The 21,270-nt window shown below is 42.8% G+C and overlaps 1 protein-coding gene across 1 annotated transcript in view; it reads right to left on the bottom strand.

Annotated features, from left to right (window-relative positions):
• Positions 1-5,995: 5,995 nt before the first annotated feature.
• Positions 5,996-21,270, bottom strand: part of NECTIN4 (nectin cell adhesion molecule 4) — a 67,303-nt gene continuing 52,028 nt past the window's right edge. The window contains exons 2-9 of the mRNA XM_033925549.1: positions 19,899-20,249; positions 18,791-19,081; positions 18,471-18,585; positions 13,621-13,772; positions 10,276-10,423; positions 10,079-10,160; positions 9,701-9,775; positions 5,996-7,921 (exon numbers count right to left, since the gene is read on the bottom strand). Of these exons, the coding sequence (XP_033781440.1) occupies positions 7,631-7,921; positions 9,701-9,775; positions 10,079-10,160; positions 10,276-10,423; positions 13,621-13,772; positions 18,471-18,585; positions 18,791-19,081; positions 19,899-20,249 (1,505 nt within the window). The 3' untranslated portion in view covers positions 5,996-7,630. The remainder of the gene's footprint in view (positions 7,922-9,700; positions 9,776-10,078; positions 10,161-10,275; positions 10,424-13,620; positions 13,773-18,470; positions 18,586-18,790; positions 19,082-19,898; positions 20,250-21,270) is intronic.

The following is a 21,270-nucleotide window of genomic DNA, read 5'->3' on the forward strand; positions in this document are numbered from 1 at the left end:
GCACCCATCTTTCCTCCCTGCCCTGGAAGGTGCAATGGATTGGCTTTGATTTTTTAAGGGTGCCAGATAGGGTTATGTAGATTTTCTGAACAGAATCTGGGCAGGACATTGTTCATAGAAAAGGATACATAAGTGGACACTAGAGGAAAGGTTTATGTACCACAGCCGGAAGAAGAAAGTCTAACGTTGGATCAGGACTCTGGGGACAGGTTCAATCTGCCTATGTATTGACCTGGAAGTACAAAATCTTTCTCTGACCTGCACTGATTGTGTTCAAAGCTGGAGGCCAGGAAGGAGTTCTCTATGTTCTTGTAAATTACACTATTGAGAGTGACCAGAACCTGATTACGTTCTCCAGTAGGGTTATTTCAAAAACAACAAAGACCAACAAAATTACATGGAGCAGGAAATATTTTTTCACTCAAAGACATGTAAACTCTGGAACTTATTGCCAGAGGATGTGGTAAGAGCAGTTAATGTAGCTGGTTTAAAAAAAAGTTTGGACAAGTTTCTGAAGTCAGTTCCCTTAGTCTGCTATTGAGAAAGAGATGGGGGAAGCCACAGCAAGGAATGTTGCTACTATTTGGGTTTCTGCCACGTACTTGTGACCTGGATTGGCCAGGTATTATTCCGAGTCTATTTAGAATTTTTTTATGAGATGCCAGGTATACAATATTACAATAGTCCAAAACAGACAGAATCGATGACTGAACCAATAGCCTGAAGGACATTTGATCAAATGGTACGAAGCTTCCATAATACTGAGAAGCATTTTTTAGTCAATAGATCTGTATACAGTTGGCAAGTCTGGACTGGATCAGCCTATCCTGAAATCTAGAGCCACTGTATCAATTGGCAGCCAATCCTCTTTACCATTTAATCTTCCCTGTTTTATCAGCTTTGTACAGCTTGCACAGCAATGTACAAATAATGCAAAAAAAGATGTATTCAATTGCACTTATTTTTCAGTTGCACCATGCCTTGAGCGCTTGCCTGGCAATACAAATGCTTCTTTTGAACTCAACAGATCCCAAGTATTCAGAACACCTTCTTTACACCTTGAGGCTAGGAGGCACCATGGATTATTTTTTATTTATTCATTTACTTATAGTCGCCTAAAACCTAAGAGGGTTTCAATATTAAAACATAGACAACAAAAATACTGTACTCACAATGAAAAACAAGACAATGACTGCCTCAATACAGCAATAACTCTCTGCTTCTACCCATCCAATTACAGCAAGATCAAATGAGTTAGCCAAAGGAGAAGAAATGTATTCAGCTGAACATACAGTGCGCTTTGGACAATGCTAGTACTCTATCAGTGCTGTTGATATTGTGAGAATCTGTGCCTTACCAGGAGATTGAGGGCCAGCTTAGTCTTCTGGAAACAGTCAATAAATTCTTCCTCTGTGGGAGGCTTGGCTCGCAATGTGAGCATACCCTCTGCTGGAGCTTTTTTTTTTTTTTGAGAAAGACAGATATGAGGGAAGCCATTGCTTGCCCTGGATCGGTAGCATGGAACGTTGCCAGGTACTAGTGACCTGGATTGGCCACCGTGAGTACGGGCTACTGGGCAAGATGGACCATTGGTTCTGAGCTAGTAAGGCTATTCTGATGTTCCTCACTGTAGCAATGAATGTGTGGTTCCAATTTGTCTAATGAATGAGTAGAGCATCCCTAATATGTGATCTATCATCCCCAAAATCTGGAAAGTTGTTACTACCTAGAACACCCCTAACTAAGGGTGGCCTTTAGCATGCCCTTACGCAGGTCATTCCCACTCTCTAAGGCCATTTTTACAGCTGAGGTCATATGGCCAATTTTCCTAGTTTTCATCTTGATAGCCACGTACTAATTTCCCCTTTATTGTGTGGCCATTAGCTCATGAGTCTCTACTACCACCTATGAAAATGGTGATGGAATTCAAAAAAAGTGTGGTTTTCTGGTCACTTATATCTGTTTTTAGATTTCCTAAGTCACAACGTATAAGTTCCATCTAGGCAGTCTTGTTAAACTTTTGATTATCCCTGCAGGACGATTAAATCTAGGTTGGTCCACATCTCGCCCACCTCCCGGAATAAAAACGTACATCTGCACCTGGCATAGGAAAGCCTAGTAGAGCTGCACAGAGGTGGCTTAAGGAGTCTGGGGGGTGGGCTAGTGAACCACAGAGAGGAGGACCCAAGCCCATAAGCTACTCTAATCACTGCATTCATGATGGAAAATATGAGCCCATCAAACCCTACTGTACTGCTATATAGGTGGGTATAGTGGGTTTTGGGGGGCTCACCACGACTTCATCATGCTGAATATATGTTTATTCTCCACTCTCGGGGATTCTCAAAATACCACCCTGGTAATTTACCACAGTGTGATAGCACTCCTCACCGATTCCACCAATATTGTGTGTGAATTGTATTTCAATATGTTTTAGCTTTAACCCACCCTGTGCTGAATATTCAGTTAGACCCCTTTTTACTAAGCCACGATGCTCTGACGCTCAAAATTTTTTTTATGAAAGTCTAAGCAGAGTTATAGCATTTAGAGCCCTGAGTCGCGGAAGGGGGAGGGGGTAGTCAGTGAAGGTACAGCCAGCCCAAAACCCCAGGATTTTCAATGCTAGAAACAGCTTGGCATTGAATATCCAGGTTGATCATCGGCTGAAAAGAAGATAACCAACGGGATGCCGTTTAATCAGGTTAGGAATTATAGTGAGATAAGGAAGATCCAATTGATAGAGGGGTGATGCTATGTGAAAAGGATGGCATAGAACCAAACAATAAAATAAGTCCTACAGGAAACAAAATGCAGTTCCTTCTTTCCGACAACTTTTCCACGATTTCCATAGGAATTCTTCATTCTCTGTTATGGCTCCTACTCTCTGGAATTCTTTGCCTTTTTATCTTTGTTCAGAAAAATCATTTGCGACCTTCAAGGTACAATTAAAGGCATACTACTACTTCTCCTTGGCCTTTAACTCTTAATTTACTTCCTTTTGATGGCTTTATGAAATTAGTTTCCTCCCCTACCATATTGTTCATCTCTTTCCCCAACCTTTTTATTTTTATTGAAATCCACTGATCCCCTCTTTCCTCATGTTCTCAATTGTTTTTTACGCTTTTACTTTTTTTGTTTTCTACCCTATTTAATTTTTAATTTGTTTATTTTAAATTTTAAATCTTTTATTGTAAACCTCCTGGATTTATATTTGCAGTATATTAAATAAATTGAACTTAAATTGAACTTATGGATAGAACTTCCATCTGTGATGGGGAAGAATATACTGGTGGGGGTCAATAAAATACTAAAACATTAGAAGGCTAACAAATTCATCCCCCCATCCCCTTTTTATGAAGCTGTAGCGATAAAGCTTTGATGCTCATAGCATTCCTATAGAAACATAGAAAAAAGCAGCAGAAAAGGGCTATAGCCCACCAAGTCTACCCATTCCAAGTATCCCCTCCCCTGAATTTACTCCCTTAAAGATCCCACGTGAGTATCCCATTTTCTCTTAAAATCCGTCACGCTGCTTTCCTTTATCACCTGGAGTGGGAGTCTGTTCCAATGATCCACTACTCTTTCAGTGAAGAAGTACTTCCTGGAGTTGCCATGAAACTTCCCTCCCCTGATTTTCAGTGGATGCCCTCTGGTGGTCGAGGGTCCCATGAGCCAGAAGATATCATCTTCTGACTCGATGTGTCCCGTGATGTACTTATATGTTTCAATCATATCTCCCCGTTCTCTTCTTTCCTCAAGTGAGTACAGCCGCAATTTTTTTAATCTTTCTTCATACGTGAGATCCTTGAGCCCCATGACTATCCTGGTGGCCGTTCGCTGAACCGACTCGATCCTCAGCACGTCCTTTCGGTAGTGTGGTCTCCAAAACTGAACACAGTACTCCAAGTGAGCATCAGAGATTTTACTGCCATGGCCTGTGATAAAAAAAAACCCTAATGCTGCTTCATAAAGGGGGGGTCAACTAAGACAATAATGGGAGGTTTACTCTACCACTAAGAAAACCAAAACCTGAAAGGCTATCGCTGCGAGTGGACAGAAATGTCAACACCCCGGATCTCTTACAATTCAAGAGCTATACAGAATTATAGATCTTACTATCAAAATATAGTATCATTAAAAAAAATTCAAAATATTCAAAAACAAATTTTTAACAATGAGAAGAAAAAAATATAATGGCAAAAAAGTTCAGTATGTAAAAAACAAAGGGAAGAAAAGAGTCTTTCATTAAAAAAAAAAAACAACCCCACATAACATATAATTGTTCTATAGTGACACACCCACAGACACTACAAAATATTGTAAAACCTTCAGTTCATCTAAATAAATAAAAAAGGACATTTAGCTCTAAAAGATCTTACCAATTTCCCCCAAGCCAAATTCTTCAGAAGACTAACTCCAGTTCTTTCATTTTTCTAGCTTCACGGGAGTGCCTTCAGACTCTCAATGCTGATTGGGCAAATGTTTCATCGGGACATGATTCATGAGTAGAGCAGAAACGGTGCCATTTGGAAGTCGTACGATTTAGCCGGTTATGCGCTAAGCATTAACCACTAATATTCAGCGGGAGATAACTAGTTATCTCCCGCTGAATATTAGTGGTTAGGCACCAATATGCTATTTAACCGGTCAGCGGCCATATCTGATTGGCTAAATCGCTTTGAATTCCGGGAATGGGGGATAAATAAAGATATTACAGCTTTGTTGCATCTGGATTGTTTAAGGCTCATATTTGGGGCACTTTTGTTGTTGCATTGAATCTGCAAGGGAGAAGTTTTGACATATGTCAATTATAGTATGAGGGGGTACTGAAAGTTCTCAGCCCAACCAGGAAGAAAAAGACCTGGATATAGTTCAATCAGTGATTTTAAATAGAGAATGACATGGTGACAAAATTTGTCACCGTTCCCGTCCTAGTGTCTATTTCAATCTCAATCCTTCTACACCAGCATTCTTCAAAGCAAAGCTTGCGGGTCAGTGGTTGTGGCCATTCATACTCTGATTCTTCCCTCTCTCCTTAATGACATGAAGATGGTTTCCCGCAGTTATCCGTGGGGACGGGAACAGTGATGAATTTTGTCACCGTGTCATTCTCTAATTTTAAACATGTCAAAACGTAGAATTTTGTTTCTGCAAATTGGCGCTTAATGAAATAAGATAACACTCTTTTCAGCTACAGTGGCAAAATATTGCTCAGAATTTAGGAAGTTGGTTGGTTGGGCTGAGAACTTTCCAGCATCCCCTCATATCTCAAAAAAAAAAAAAAAAGTCTGACCTATTAAAATGAGTCTCTGCGGTAGAGTTGAGCTGGTCATTAAGCACTTACAGTTATCCACTCTTATTATTTTGAAGGGTCAAGAGAAACCCCTTGAATATATCACTGTTTCATTATGAAAAGCAAACTCGGTTCTGTGTGCTATTACGGGTCAACCATCTACCCTGAAAATAAATGGAAGCAACTAGGATTGGGAGAAAATCCAGTTCAATGCTCTGGATTGTGCCGGCCCATTTATAGTTATACCAAATGTATGATGGCATGTCCGATTTAGAAACAGCATAGACGGTGGTGTAGTAAGAGGGTGGGGGTGGACCACCCTAGGCGTCATGTTGGTGGGGGCGCCGGCACCCCTCTTCCTCTACCCCCCTCCCACGCGCACACCCCTTCCCTTCCTCCATACCTCTAGTTGTTCACCACCATGAGAAACAACTTCAACGTGCTCATCGCGACCGCGTCATCTCTCCCGCTGATGTCACTTCCATGCGCCGCGTGTAGGAAGTGACATCAGAGGGAGAGCCGATGGGGTCACGTGGAGCACATTGAAGTTCTTGTTGCTCACAGAAACGGAAGGGGCGGGGGAATGGCGCCCCTGCCCCGGGAGCCTCTCACCCTCGCTCTGCTACTGAGGATAAAACCAGGAATGTTTGAGTTTCCTTCATAACGGAAAAGAACCATATGGATAAATAATGTATACATGTCTAGTAAAAACAAAAATGGTTTTATTTTTGTCTAGTATAAATAAAATACTTAAAAAAAATTCACTGTACATACATACAAATGTATATTTGAAAATATTTTGGTAAGTGGAGGGAACTTCTCATAACCAAGTTCAAAATTCTTATTTACAATTATACATATATAAATTTTAACAATAGTTTTGCATGGCAGTACTACCACTTTACCAAAGTACTTGTGAGCCTTCTTGAAGCAGTAACATGATCTTTGGTTTGGTAAGGCCATGCTTGCTTCTGTACCTTAAAAAGTTAAATATGTCTTCCAGTCTTCTGGAAGAGAGCGAACTAGAAAGAAGACCTGTTTTCTCCTGAGACTGTCACTCTGTACTGTTAAATCACAGCACAAATGACCCTTCTCTCAACACAGTGAAGGAGATTGTTCCATGTTACCTCCACACCCTGCCAAGAGAGAACACAGTAAAGTAGGCGCATGTCCACCCCTAGCCAATCAGAGGTTCAGGATTAGTGCAATGAATATGCAGGTGAAATTTGCACCTATCTGAAGCCAAATATTCAATGTGGTAATCCTTAAAACCTGCCTGGCTAGATGTGCCTGCAGGAGAGGACCAAGATTCATGTTCCAGTTTGATCCTGTGGATTGTGGCATTACAAACTGCATAAATATATTAGTCAAAAGCCTGCCTGTCTGTTAGATGCATCTTTTATAACTTTAAAGACAAACTATTTGGGTGAGATCTGTCACTAATGCAGGAGGCAGCCATTTTAATTCATTATGATGACATAACTAACAGTTTCATTCAATATAAGTCTGCTATAACATCAACATATCACCTATCCATCTACAACAGTACTGAAAATGGAAAAATGATTACACCACACAGTGAGAAGGATGTGATTCACGATCAAACAAATTGGCTGCCTCCATTGTCAAATGGGCTGGATAGAAAAATGTAGTCAACAAACTGAAACACCAAGAAGTAATTGGTCATTTTGATTAAGCTGTTTTTACCAGCTCAAGTAGAAAATCTCTCCCCAAACAGCCAAAGAACTCTTGAAACGGAAGAGGAACATGGTTTCATTGCTTATTACGAAATAAAGTGAAAGCAGTTCTAAAGTTGACATTATAAGAAGCAATTCAGGAACTGGAATAGTCCCCTCCATCTGTGATACGTTCCAGAGATAGGATGTTTTCTAGGGCGAGCTCATTCCTTGACAGCCTCACCCGGGCTGCCACACTATGACCCAGGTTTCCAGCTCCTACCAAATATTCCCACTTATTGTCTGAAAACAAAATTAAAAAAAAGAATCCTGCCTCCGTGTGCTGTAAAGTGTTTGCCAATTTTCTCTCTGGAGGTGCTGCTCTGAGGTATGTTCCATTCTGGTTCATTGAGTGGTGAAGAGAGCATGTTGGGCAAAATCAGCAAGTTTGATGTCTGGGATTGGGGGCAACAACCGTACAAGATAAGAACTGGGGAGGAAATGCAAGTAAAAAGGGTAGAGTGTGCAGGTGGTCAACTGGCTTCATGACATTCTTCTGTCTTTTGCTCATACCCTTTACCCATTCTGCTCCCTGGTAAGCTGAGATAGTAAGGGAATACTTTGCGGGTACTCTGATTCATCAGTACTCTGGTTTCAAGGGTCATACCAGGTGCCCACGTCCATTGATGTAGATGCCATTGGTACTGGGCTTAGCCCGTAAAGTGCCATTCTCCTTGTAGAAGTGGGTCATGCCCTGTTTGATGAAAGGTTCTATGGCCCCACCTTGCTCTTTTTCCTCTTCCTCCTGTTCTTTGACTGCCCTCAGCTCTTCCAATCCTTCCTCTTCCTCTTTCACCACTTCAGCTGGGGCAGCAGATAGGAGTTCAGTTTGGGTCTCAATCTCACGAACTGTTGCCAGTGTCGAATAGCTGCGTCTGTCCGCCTCCTCGCTCTGTCATGAGAGAAAACAGAGAGCCGTCACTCTTGTGCAGGTCCACAAATTTACTTACTGCATCAGCCCCCTAGCTGTTTATGGTTTGCTTACCTAGCAAGTTTAAAACTGGGTTTCAAACCACAGAGTAAAGGGTTTTCGGCCATTATATATATATATATATATATATATATATTTTATTTTTTTTTAGTTCAATCTTTATTCAATTTTTAACATCTTACAAATAGTGCAATTCACAAATAAATCATATCATATGTAAACATACATTAGGAAGATCTTTGCAAAATCACAACAAAAAATATCTACCGCTCCCTCCCCCAAACCCCACACCCTACCACCCTCCCATTGGGTTTTCAGTCAGTATAAAGAAATGAAACTTGAGTTAGCTCTGAAGACCACAAGAAATACATAATGCTATACCCTATGACCTCCAAAAGGGGGCTCTGTTGGGCACAATTTAAGCGTGAGGACAAGCACGAGCAGTGCATTTAAGGGAATGTGATCTTTATCCAGCACAACCCTATTATGGTATCAGAAAACAAACCCATGAGGAAATCTGCTCTCAGAAATATATCTCTCATGCTGGGAACCAATCGTTGGCCCTATGGCTTTTTAGAGCTGGCAAAATATCACAGTGCCACCCTTATTAATCAAAGGGAGATTCTGGTTCTTTGCAAGAACCATGCTTCAGCTTTGGAAATTTAGAGACGGGGTCTGTAGAAAACTGGTGGCTGCACCTTCAGACAATCATATTTGTGAGAATCTACTGGTAATGAAAGTCATTTGAGCTACAGGACACTACGTTCTGGCATGAGAAAGCACCTGAGAGTAAAATGCATTATTATGTATTAATCGACTAAAGGATTGGAGATGGGAGTGGTACAGTTCCAATTTCAGTAATCCTTAGTATGTAACTTACTGTCCCAAATATCTGGAAATTATGACACCCCTACTCCTGGATTGCTCTATACGACTGGTAAGAGGAGACAGGAGAAACCTTCTAGATTTGGAGGAAATCCTAAGGAAGCTCCAAGAAGGGGACTACACTTTAGATCTAGTTCTCACTGGAATGCAGCATCTGACAGTGGTCTCCACCTTGAGTTATTTTGGGAAGGCCAAACGAGAACTGATTAAAAGACATTCAAATGTATAAATAATGCACAAGAAAGGAACCTTTTTCTGAGGAAAGAGTCTTCTAGAACAAGGCGGCATGGATAAGCAGTGATATCCAGTGAACAGTCCAACTTCTATGACAAGCAGCTGGGAGATATCCTCAGGAGTGTGGACAGGGATAGCTGGGCAGACTGGAAGCACCAAATGGTATTTTCCTACGCTCATAAGGAAGATAGAGGAGATATGATAAGAGACATTTAATACCTCTGTGGCATAAATGCACAGGAGGTGAGTCTCTGGAAGGAGTGAATTTAGGATGAAGGGAACAGGAGTAATCTAAGGAAATATTTCTTTATGAAAAGGTAGTAGATGCATGGAACTGGCTCCCAGTGACCTTATGGACTTTATATGCTGTCATTCTCTACAGAATTGGGGGCAAGAGGAAAAGAGAAAGTGAGCAGTTTTCTCCTGTGATTTCAGAAAAGAGGCGAGGCATGAAGTAGCAGAGAGTTTAGGATTCATCTTGTGAACCTTGTGGGAGAAATCAACCATCGTTCGGGGCAGAGAGGCAAGTACAGTCAGGAGTTTGTACAACAGTACCCTCCAAGCCCTAGAGCATCCTGGATGGGGCATCAGGGGCTGGGGAAGCATCCTTCCCACACTTACCATTATAGAGCTGATGCTGGCATCCCTGAGGCTGTCAGGGTAGTTGCCCAATTGGAGCTGGATGCTTTCCTCCATCTGAAGGGCACAAAGAGAGGACAGGGTATGGGGGGAACATTAGAGATTTCTGTTTCAGAGCTATCCAGACCTTGCAAAGATTGACTATATGGTGGTCTCAGGAGAACTAATGCTTTGGAGTTAAAAGAAGCCATATACATTTCTATTTTCCATTTGCATTCCCGCCTTTTCAATCTGTGGTTAAATACAGTTCAGAAAATGTAATTGTACATTTAATTCTAATTTAACTCTGATATTGTGGATGGCCTGGGTGCAAGAACTTTTGGGTCTCTCTCCCTTACCCCACAGACTCTATGATCTCACCTGTGGTTTCATATCTGCGCTGGCTGTGTTAGAGTTTAACCTCTTTCTAGAACATTCTCTGGACAGTGTCGACAGCTCCTCACTGTAAGAAATTAGCAGGCGTTAGGAGATCATACAGCAAAATCCCCTGTTCTAGATCTAAAGTCAGCAAGTGCACACTTGGAACAGATATGCCAATGTCACGCCAAGATGCTCACATTTTTTCAGAGAGCTTCTTCGTCTTTCTCTTGTGGTAGCGGTTCACCAAGACCATGGCCACCACCACGATAGTCAGCAGGACACCGGTAACCACAGCGACAGCAATGATAGAGACAGACACCAGGTTCAACTTTGGAGGTTCACCCTCTGTGGGAGTGGGAAGGGAGACAGAAGCAGCCGAGTTATACACCACAGGACTTGCAATGAAGCATAAAATGCAATCCCCTTCACTTCTACACTAGGATATATAGCTGTCCGGATTGCCCCAGACATGTCCTCCTTTTCCAGGACATATCCAGGGGTCCGGATTGCTTTTCAAAACTCAGATTTTGAAAAGCTTCCCTCAAAATTGCGTCAGGAAGAGGCATGCGCGCGTAACGTCATGGCATAGTGTCTGCACATGCACGGATGCCATCTGGCCTGGGGGTGTACATTACATTACATTACATTAGTGATTTCTATTCCGCTTGTGCCTTGCGGTTCTAAGCGGATTACAAGTTAGAAGACTGGACATTTCCAGTAGCATTGCAGTACATATAATCAAGAATGCGTTAAGTTACAATTGTTGTTCTGGACTTTTCCAGGATAAATTGGTAGTAGATAGTAGATAGTGATAGGTTGTTTAGACGAATAGAGATAATATTGTCCGGATTCTGTTGTTTAGACGAGTAGAGATAATACTGTCCAGATTCGGGTGTTGCTGGTGGTGGTGTTTGGGTAGTCATGAGAGCATTTTCTAATACTTTTGTGAGGTTATGATGATGGGAAGTGTTTTTTGAAGAGATGAGTTTTGATTTCTTTTCGGAATGCTTTAATGTCTATTGATTTGGTCAGTAGATTGGTGATGGTAGTATCGATCTTTGCTGCCTGTGTCGCTAAAAGGCTGTCATATAGTTTCTTTCGTCGTGTTCCTTTGAGAGGGGGGTGAGTGAATAGGCTCTGAGTTCTCCTTAGTCTGTGTGAGAGGTTACGGTGTAGTCTGTTGTTTAGGTAGCTGGGTGCTGTTCCATGTATTACTTTGTATAGTAGACAGTAGAATTTGAACTGGGATCTTGCTTTTATTGGTAGCCAGTGTGAGTCTAGGTATGCTTTGGTGATGTGGTCATATTTGCCTAGTGAGTAGATGATTCTGAGGGCTGTGTTCTGAACTGTCTGTAATTGTTTTATCATGTAGTTTGGGCATGATAGGTATAGGCTGTTACAGTAATCTACAATACTCAGTACTAGGGATTGTACTAATATCTTGTATTGATCTTTGTTGAAGAATTTTCTTATTTTTCTTAGGTTACGTATTGTGAAGAATGCTCTTTGGATGATTTTGTGGATTTGAGACTGCATTGTGCAGTTTCTGTCTAGTAGAATTCCCAGGATCTTGAGTGTGCTTTGCATTGGGTACTTGATTGTATTTACTTGTAGCGATGGGTCTGGATTTTCCTTCAGGAAAATCTGGTAGCCCTAAGGATACTACAGGGAGAATAGATTAGGAGGCCTAGATAGGGTTAATGATATAACAAGAAATTATTAACATTAAAGCTAATGAGGCTATTTCCTGAGCACAAAGTCAGGGTTTTAATGCATAGAAATGTTAGCTTGTACTTATTCCTGAGAGCATACGGGTCCCGCCAACTTTTCTCATGAAGAGCATTGTAAAAGTGAAAAAAATAAAAAAGCAAAGAAAGACAGAATGGGCAGGATTCGGTTCTGCAAAAATTCCATTGGCTCCCACGCATGCATTGGAACCAGAAATGGACATCAGCTGCCCTTGGTGTAGAATCTTGTGCTCTCCCCGATTAGTGCACAAGTTTTGCGAGGTCCTATTTGTATTTCGTTTGTTTACTTCATTTCTTCAGTAAAAATTGTGCTTCACGCTTGCAATGGGAAGCCAGGCACTAATCCATCAGCGCTAACGCAAGCCCTCTATTTTGACCCCCAAGTTCTTAATCCTCTAGCAGCAGTCTGGTAAGGAGGGGAACATCAAAAGTATCAAGGCTCGGTTGAACCAAAGGTCCAAGTCTGTCTTTTCTCCAACAGCATCAAGCAACAGCTGCTTGGTGGTGGTTGTGGGTTGTATAGCACAGTAGAGAATGACACGGGGACAAATTTTCCCATCCCAGCAAGTTCTTTTCCTGTCCAGCAAGCTCCATCCTCATCTGCACAAGCCTCAAACGCTTTAAAATCCTAAGTAGCAACATTCTAGAGCTCAGATTGTGATGTCATAATGCCTCTTTCCACCAATGCCTAAGCCTCAAACGCTTTAAAATCCTAAGTAGCAACATTCTAGAGCTCAGATTGTGATGTCATAATGCCTCATTCCACTAATGCCTGAGCTCCATCCTCATAAGTAGCAACATTCTAGAGCTCCGATTGTGATGTCATAATGCCTCTTTCCACCAATGCCTAAGCCTCAAACGCTTTAAAATCCTAAGTAGCAACATTCTAGAGCTCAGATTGTGATGTCATAATGCCTCATTCCACATTCCATAATGCCCAAGCTCCGTCCTCATTTGTACAAGCCTTTGTGTGGGTAGATCCCAGAGCTTGAAACTTTTTCCCTGATGCTCTCATGGGGTACATAGACACGACTTCCTCCACACCACCCTGTCATCACTATTTCAGCAGAGTTTGTGTGAGTGTGAGGTTGTTTGTTTTTTTACTCTCTTCTCATGTGCAAGTAGTTTTATGTCCCCTTCATCAGCTCTGCTGCCTCCCCCACCCCTGTGCCCTCTGTAAGATGGTTGTATCCTTTTACAGGGGTGGTGCTCCTTCCTCCACAAGATGCAATATTGATGCACCTAGGCACTGCCTATTCTGTGTCATGAATTAATTGCACGGTATCTCCCAGAGCAGCACACCCACAAGAACAACAGTGGGGTCCTTTTATCAGCATATTAGTCATTTGGAGTCAGAATGAGAGGTTTTCTAGCATACCATCCATAAACAAACACCCACATGTAGAGAAGAAGACTGACAAAGGATCGCCTCTACCCCACCTCAAAGTACTAGATGGTATAAGGTCTCCATCTCAGTCTGGCAGGGAGGCAACAGAAATACCTTTTATTTATATCAATTTAGAAAGAGACCGGTAGCCACTTCTGGACCTTCAGACGCTTCTCTGTGGCTACTCAACATATTTGGTCATGTTACAGGAGAGGGGGGACAGGATACAGAAGGGCATTGAAAGTGTGGGTGGGAAACCGCAGGCCATGCAGCCATAGGGCATGGGAGGATCCTGCAAGAGCAGAGAGGGCCACAGCCTATAGGATGCACAATCTGTGGAGAGTGGGAGCACTGGCCTAGGACAGGGTATGAGACCTAGGCCAAGTGGTCTTGCCGCCCCACTGTACCTGCGATGTTAAGATGGACACTGCTGTGGCGGGATGTGACATCGTTAGTTGCTCGGCAGACATAGACTCCTGCGTCCCCCTGAGTCAGGGGCTCCAGGAAGATCAGGGAGTGCCCATCAGTCTTCAGCCCCCTGGGAAGTGAACCATTCACCCTAGGGAAAGAAAGAAAGAGGAAACAGGAGGGGAAGGAGAGGGTAGAGACAGGAAAATGAAACGAGGACAGCATAGACAGAATGACAAACAAGAGCGAGATTAGTTTACTTATAGTTGTAAGTATAAATTCAGCTCCACTTTCTGCTCTCCTTAAACAGTCTGCCACTGGCACTGTCCCCTGTACACCTGCATGCTGGGACTCGCCACAGAGGGGGAGTCATGACATCACCAGCAGCGCGGCTAGAATCAAAGGACTTGCATTTTTCCCACGCTTTCAGCTTCAGGGGAGGGAAGCTGCTGAGATACAAAGACTGGATCTGTTCAGACATGAATCTGGCCTGCAAGTGATCTAGGCTTTGTCACTGCTACCAAGGGGAGGGTGAAGGTAGAGTGCCAGTGCACTTATGCATACATATACAACCCATCTCTCATCTAGCCTTGACTGTCTCTTGCAGCAGAGTATGATTCCTTATTCCATTCCAGGAACAGACATATAGCTGCCAGGATACCCAGTTCCAGGAGGGATATTTTAGACCAGTCCTGGATTTCTGCCAATCCTATCCTGATGCATTGTGGGAACTGCATTTCTTTTGGTTGTAAGGATTGGCCTAAAAGGTTTCCCTTCTGGAAATGAGTAACTTTGTAGCTGTGCAGTTAGCCTCCACTACCCCTGGCTCCTTGGGCCTGACAAGATCCCAATACACTCATTTCTAAAATCCAGACCCCTACACCCATCGCACCCTAGCCCTGCCCATGCTGCTTGATCTGGTTGGGCCCGACACAATTTCGAGGGAAGCTCTTCAGAACCCGGTTAAAGTGCTGGGTTTTGAAAAGCCGTCTGGACGCCTGGACGTGTCCTGGGAAATCCAGATGTCTGCTAACCCTAGCTAACACTGAAGAACCAGTGTAAGGCTGCCGGGAACAACTAGGCCTGAGGAGCTGGAGCAAGGCTGCAATGTATGCTGAGCTAGAGACTTTAGGACAGTCCTGGCTTTAAGCTTACATCCCAAAGCAGTGTGAGATTTGGACTGCCTTATCCTACTCACTGAAATCAGTACTGCACAGGATGGGGTGGTCAAAACTCAACACAAACAAATTCTACTCTCCAAAAAAGAACAATTTGTATCCAAAGAGGAATATAAAGTGTTAAAATTAGAAGATAAGTGGTTTACATATATCGAATATATTTCATAAAGTAATTTAAATCATTTTAGGGATTGCTGTATCTTGCACATTATAAACAAATATAGGAGGAGGAGGAGGAAGACCGATGATTATAGTATGGTTTTATTCAGCTGATTTGTATGAAATAAAAAAACCCCGTCTGAGAAGTGGTGATTTAATATTTAAATGTAGAAGGAAATATTTCTCTTCAAGACCTGAATATAGAGTTCTAGCTTCATATTCCTTGGTCCTACTTCTTGGGCCTAGCATTGCTAAGCACTGTCGCCCGCTCTCCTTGAGCCAGGCTGGCTTGGATGTGTCAACAATTCAATACCAAACTCCAAGCAAGCAGAATTCTGCTCTCCAAATAGCAGACATCTTCAGAACATTAATGGTAATTTTCCTAGCATGTTAATTACTATGTGGTTAGACAACATATATTCATCCAATTTGTTCCACCTTTGTGTGCATTTGAGCAACTTTCTACATTTTCCTGCCATGGCAGCCTTATATTTGCATGTCAGACATACTGCGCCCGATATTCAGCTGCTGTGAGGCAGCCCGGATAACTCCCATGATCAGCGCCGACTGCGGCTATTCAGTGCCAAGGCCGCGGTGACTGGTGTGGAACTCAATGTTCAGTGCTGACCAGTTAAGTTTACAGCGACTACTCACGCAGTCCAATTTTGCCACTAAACAGCCGCTCAACGCTGAAAACTTCCAGTTATCGTGTGATATAACCGATTATTCAGCAGAGATAACCAGTTATCGCATGCTGATTATTTAACCGGTCAGCGCCACTTCGGGTTGGTTATATAGCGCTGAATATCAGCTGGACTATGTTCCATCATAAATTGTCAAAACAGAGAGGGAATCGAAGCCCAGAACACAAAGAACCCATCAATAAAAAGAAGACCAACTGGGTCCAACTTGAAGGCTCGTGGGACCCGATTCTAAAAATAGCGCCCTAAGTTAAGCTGCCCAATTTAATTAGCTGCATTGATTTAAAGCCAATTAAAAAATGGAGGTGCCCTCTGTTATCCTGTCTGTAGGCGTGATTAACAGCAGAAGTGATTTTAAGCATCGTAAGGCGTCAAAACCCTAGCCTAGATTTCCGGTGCTTACCTTTCACATAGCTGCGATTCTGTAAACACTCCCGTTGCATGATTGATCACGTTCTTTTTAAGAATCAGGGTTCTTTTCAAAATTTGTTTTGAATTATACATTGTAAACCGCTTGGATCCTTTTTGGCTATTACGCGGTATATAAACTTTTTAATAGCATAAACGTAAATGTTTAATAAACCCTTAATGGAGATGAGATGGATCAAAGAATACAAACCTAACTCATTTTTCTGCTTAGTACAAAGACGTCCGGATTTCCGAGGACATGCCTGGGGGTCCAACGGCTTTTCAATATCTGGCACTTTGTCTAGGTTTTGAAAAGAAATCGCATGCGCAGATGACGAATAGGCAGTAGGGGGCGGGGCTGAGGGCGGAGCTGGGGCATAACAGGGATGGGTGGGCCTGGGGGGCGGGTCTAGGGGATCCAGATTTTACTGACTTAAAATCTGAAAACCCTAGTAGAAAGGGAACAAATGCTGCTGCTTCTCGAGAACAAAATAGTTATGTGGATTAAGAATGCCTGGTAATACCTGTGTATTTTGTGCTGGGGGGGTTTCTCATTTTTCTTTTAATTTGGACTCTCCACTCTCCGATTAATGTAGGCTAAACAGTGGTTTATTTTCCCTTTTATAGTCTCCTGATTGATCTTGTTTTCCTAAGGATGTTTCTTTTTTGTTTTACTGGATTGGTAAAATGCTAAAATTATTTATTTTAAAAAAGTCACGTACTACAGCTGTGGCAAACTTTCAGAGAAATGGTCCTGGAATTTATTTTGAGGGGGGAAGGGAAGGAATTCTTATTTTGTGTTTTGAAAAATGGTCCAACAAGCCTGTTCTGAAGGAGGTTTTACATCTCTCTTCCAGCAGCGATTTCACTTAGTCCATCTCCCTAAACGTACAGCATGTCCCAGCCAGCCTGAGGAAGAGGAGGCGTTTTTCTTTCATGAAAGCAATCCTTCTGGGATTTAGCTGCCAACTGTGTATTTAAGAGCTCAGACAGTCCTTCATGATTCCCTTAGCAGCCTAGAATCCAGGAGCCTCTGTTGACTGTATTTGGGTTTTTTGGGGGGGCCCAGAGGTTTCCTCTTGTTTCTCCTCCACTGGGCTCTAATACTATAAACCCTCTACGGCATCTGGCTGGGGTTTTCTTCCCCGCTCCTAATCCAGCCAAGAAATGACTGCGACAGCCATAAACTAAGACTCCCTCTGGCACCCCAAGTCTGGCAGAGCCGGTTGTTCCATTGGGCAGACTAGAGTCTTGATCTTCACTCCCAGTTCTCAAGGGGGGGAGGAGGGCAAGGGGTGCCATGTTGATGGGGGCACCAGCACCCCTCCTTCTCTTCCCACTCCTACCCCCTTCCCTTCCCCTTCTAGTTGCTCACCGCCATGAGCAACAACTTCAACATGTTCCTCGTGACTGCATCAGTTGTCCCGCTAACGTCAGAGGGAGAGTCACTGGGGGGGGAGGTCACAAGGAGCACGTTGAAGTTGTTACAGCGGTGAACAACTAGAGGTCATCCTCGCTGCGCCACTGGCCAATAGGTCAAGTTTCCAAACAATCCATAATAAATATGCATGAGAGAGATTTGCATACAATCAAAGTGGTAGGCTTGCAAATCTCCTTCATGTATATTCCTTAGAGATATTCTGAAAATGTGACCTATTTGTGACTTTAAAGGACAGGGGCTTACCATGTACGATCACCCAGCTCCCTGCCCCATTGATTCTCCTTGCTCCATTTACTATCTCATCTGTTGGGGAAACCTTCCAGGCAGCTTACAGTTATAAACTAGAGTTATTATAAAAGGTAGTGAAGTTACACACTAACATGATTGTGAGGAAAAGGGAAGGAACTACAATGTGTTCAGAATAGTGGGGAGCCATTGCGGAATGGAAGACAGTGAAAGTTGGTTCAAAAAATATGCAACTTTAAATAGGAAAGTTTTTAAATCCGAGAGAAGTTTGAAGATGCAGAGCAATGGGCAGTGAGTTCTAAAGGATAGGGCCCTGGACCAAAATGGTAGATTGGCTTATGAATAACTTAATGATAGGTTGGGATGATGAGTTGTTTTTGGTCAGCAGGTCCAAGTGGCCTATGAGGAGTAGTCAGGAAAGGTACAGTTTGGAGGGCAGGAGCAATCTTCAGACACTCCTCACTTAATGACCAATTTGTTTAACAACCTGGTCAAATGAACGGAACTTGGTCGCTAAGTGAGGATTGGTCATTTATTTCTTATAGAGAAAAATAAAAGGCATCCTGTTACTTTGAAAGATTTTTGTCAATTCTTTTTCCCAATATAATATAATAGATATATAAACCACTTTGATTGCAATAAACATACAAAGTGGTTTACATAGCATTAGCGTTCTGATGCCTCTTTGAGTTTCCTGATCCATATGCAGGCCTTACCTGCTCCAACTGTACTTTGGAGTCGGGATTCCCTCACAGAGGCACTTCAAGATGGCTCCTTCCCGACCCTCATACCAGCCATCTTCATGGCCACGAATTGAAACGTCTGAGAGATCTGTTGGGGAGACATACTATTAGTAAAAAAAAATAACAAAATAGCTTGAAACCATGCCATGCACTTCACACAGGGATAGATAGGGAAAGAGAGAGCAATAAGGAGGGAATAAAGAAAAATCAAAGAAAGAGGGAAGTAGCAGAGAGAAAGAGAGAGAAGCATACTTGAAAACTGGTTCTATAAATTTATAGAACCTGTCACTTACACTGAACTTCAAGGACATGCTGGACCCTTTTCTCCTGGTAGAGTCCTGGGTGAGAAACAACACAGGTCAATGTCTTCTTGTTCATGTCACGGCTTGGCTCTAGGTAGAACTCGCTGGTGATAGAGGCGGAGCGTGAGTGCGCTGAGGTCCGTGTTACATTGGTTCCGCTCACCTCCGTTTCCCAGGTAAGCTTGGGGATGGGATTTCCCTCAGCAGTGCAGGAGGCAGCCATTTTCCTGCCTTGGCCTTCCACCAATGGGGAAACAGGATTCAAAGATGGGAGAGGTGGGACTACAGGGAGGAAAAAAGATTTTCAACCAGTAAGAAAGAAGAAAATCCTTAGGTAATCTGTCTGGATATTCAAATGATGGAATATTATGGAGACAATTCTGTCTTCTGATTAGTTGCCCCCCAAAACATATACTGTATAGGAGCAATTACCCAATTAAATTTCAGGCCAACTTATCTTTTGTGGAATGCACAAAAGACATTTTAAAAAGCTGACAGATTTCTTAATTGTTATTCCTCATTATCAACTGGAAAATATATTTATGTCCTTCTCATACAAATATAATCTAGAATTAAATGGCCTTGGTGATTCACAGCTCTGTGTTTTCTTCATACTTTCTCCCATTTTCCATTTACGCATCAGGTGCTCCCTCTAATTAAACCAGACATCACCTCTCCCATTAGCTGGGAGATTTCCTCACCACCAGTTCTCCAGGTAAAGAGTAGATCCCCCCACCTCCAGTTAAACTGGGGATTCTCTACAATTTCAGATAACCAGGAGATCCTCCCTTCTCCCTTCTCTTTTCCACATAACCACTTCCGTGTATAATCATTTCAATTTCAAAAATTCTAATGAAAATCTTCCACCACCATTCCTCCAAATCTCCCCACCTATCACACAAGAGATTTTCCGCTATGTTTTATAAGCTTATATTGAAGAAAAGAACCGTAGCAGTGGCGTACCAATGGCGGGGCGGGGGGGGTGTCAAAAAAATGATGGGCCAGGGAGGTATCAAAAAAAAATGATGGGCCCTGGGTGTCACATACCCTAGGTACGCCACTGATGTAATGTAATGTAATCAAGCACAGTCTGACTTACCTAGCACGGTCAGTCTAAGACTGTCTTCAAAGCCTCCTGCAGGAAAGGTGTTCACACGGCATTTGTAAATGCCTTCGTCGGCCTGTACGGCATTCTTCAGCATGATCGAAGCGTTTCTTAAGTCCATGGAAGCCATTTGCGTCACCCGGCCCTCATACTGGGGGAAGATGTGCTGCCCATAATTCGGGTTGAGTGTGGCAACATCCATGTTCTGCCTGCTGCTCCCTCTGGTCCATGCCACCTGCGTCACCGTCTCCCCGCTTTGCGCAAGATAGTAGCAGGGCAGCAATATGTCCTTCCCTAGCACTGCCGCCACCTCCTGTGGCATCTCCACAACCCCCGCCAGGCAACCTGCAAAGCAAAAATACAAAATGTTAGTTAAAGGCTTCAAACTTGGCTCCACCCATCTGCGCTAGAAGCTGATTGGCTTTGACTTGGAGCTGTTCTGTCTGTGCACCAGTCACTGTTATTCTTTTCCAGTGTATTACATCAGAGTGTGGCGCAGTGGTTCGAGCTACAGCCTCAGCACCCTGAGGTTGTGGGTTCAAACCCACACTGCTCCTTGTGACCCTGGGCAAGTCCAATTAATCCCCCCATTGCCCCAGGGACATTAGAGAGATTGTGAGCCCAGACAGGGAAAAGTGCTTGAGTACCTGAAAAAATTCATGTAAACTCTTCTGATCTTCCTTGGGAGACCAGTATAGAAAAGTGAATGCATTAAAACAAAACTCCAGGGGGAATCAGACCCAACATTTAAGGAGATATTTGACCAATAAAGAAAAGTGAGGTGTACGACAATCCACTGAAAAGTTCTCAGCCCAACCTAGCAAGTGGCTTCTGCCATGAAACGTACACATTACTCCACATTTTTCTTGACACTTTTTGTTTTAATGAAAAAGAAAGTGTGGAATAACTTGTACGTTCCATGGCTTTCCATCCTTCTCTTCTTGGTTGGGCTGAGAACTTTTCAGCGGCCCCTCGTAATGGTCCAAAAGCAGATACTTGGAATTCATAGGAAGACATGCCTAAAGCCCTCTGCTCCGCCCAGGGTGGATAAAAAAAGAATAAAAATAAACAAATTTGGATTTCTTTTATTTAAAAAAGATAGTTTTGTAGATATATTATAGTCCAAAAGTTATTCATCATGAAATAGAGATTAGTTTTTAATTATTTAAATTTTATGGTAAATGAATTCCATTAATCCAGTCATAATGTAATCTAATCTTTCTGACTAATGATTTAAATCCAATTCACCCTAGCTCCACCCCCTAAGACCTACCTCTCTCTACATGCGCTGCAGGGCAGATGTGAGATGCACTGATAGAGCTGGGAACGGGGGTGTCAGTCCTGGAACCGCAGGCAGGATTAAGGC

This window comes from Geotrypetes seraphini, chromosome 16 (genome assembly GCF_902459505.1).
Source record: "Geotrypetes seraphini chromosome 16, aGeoSer1.1, whole genome shotgun sequence".
Taxonomy (NCBI): domain Eukaryota; kingdom Metazoa; phylum Chordata; class Amphibia; order Gymnophiona; family Dermophiidae; genus Geotrypetes; species Geotrypetes seraphini.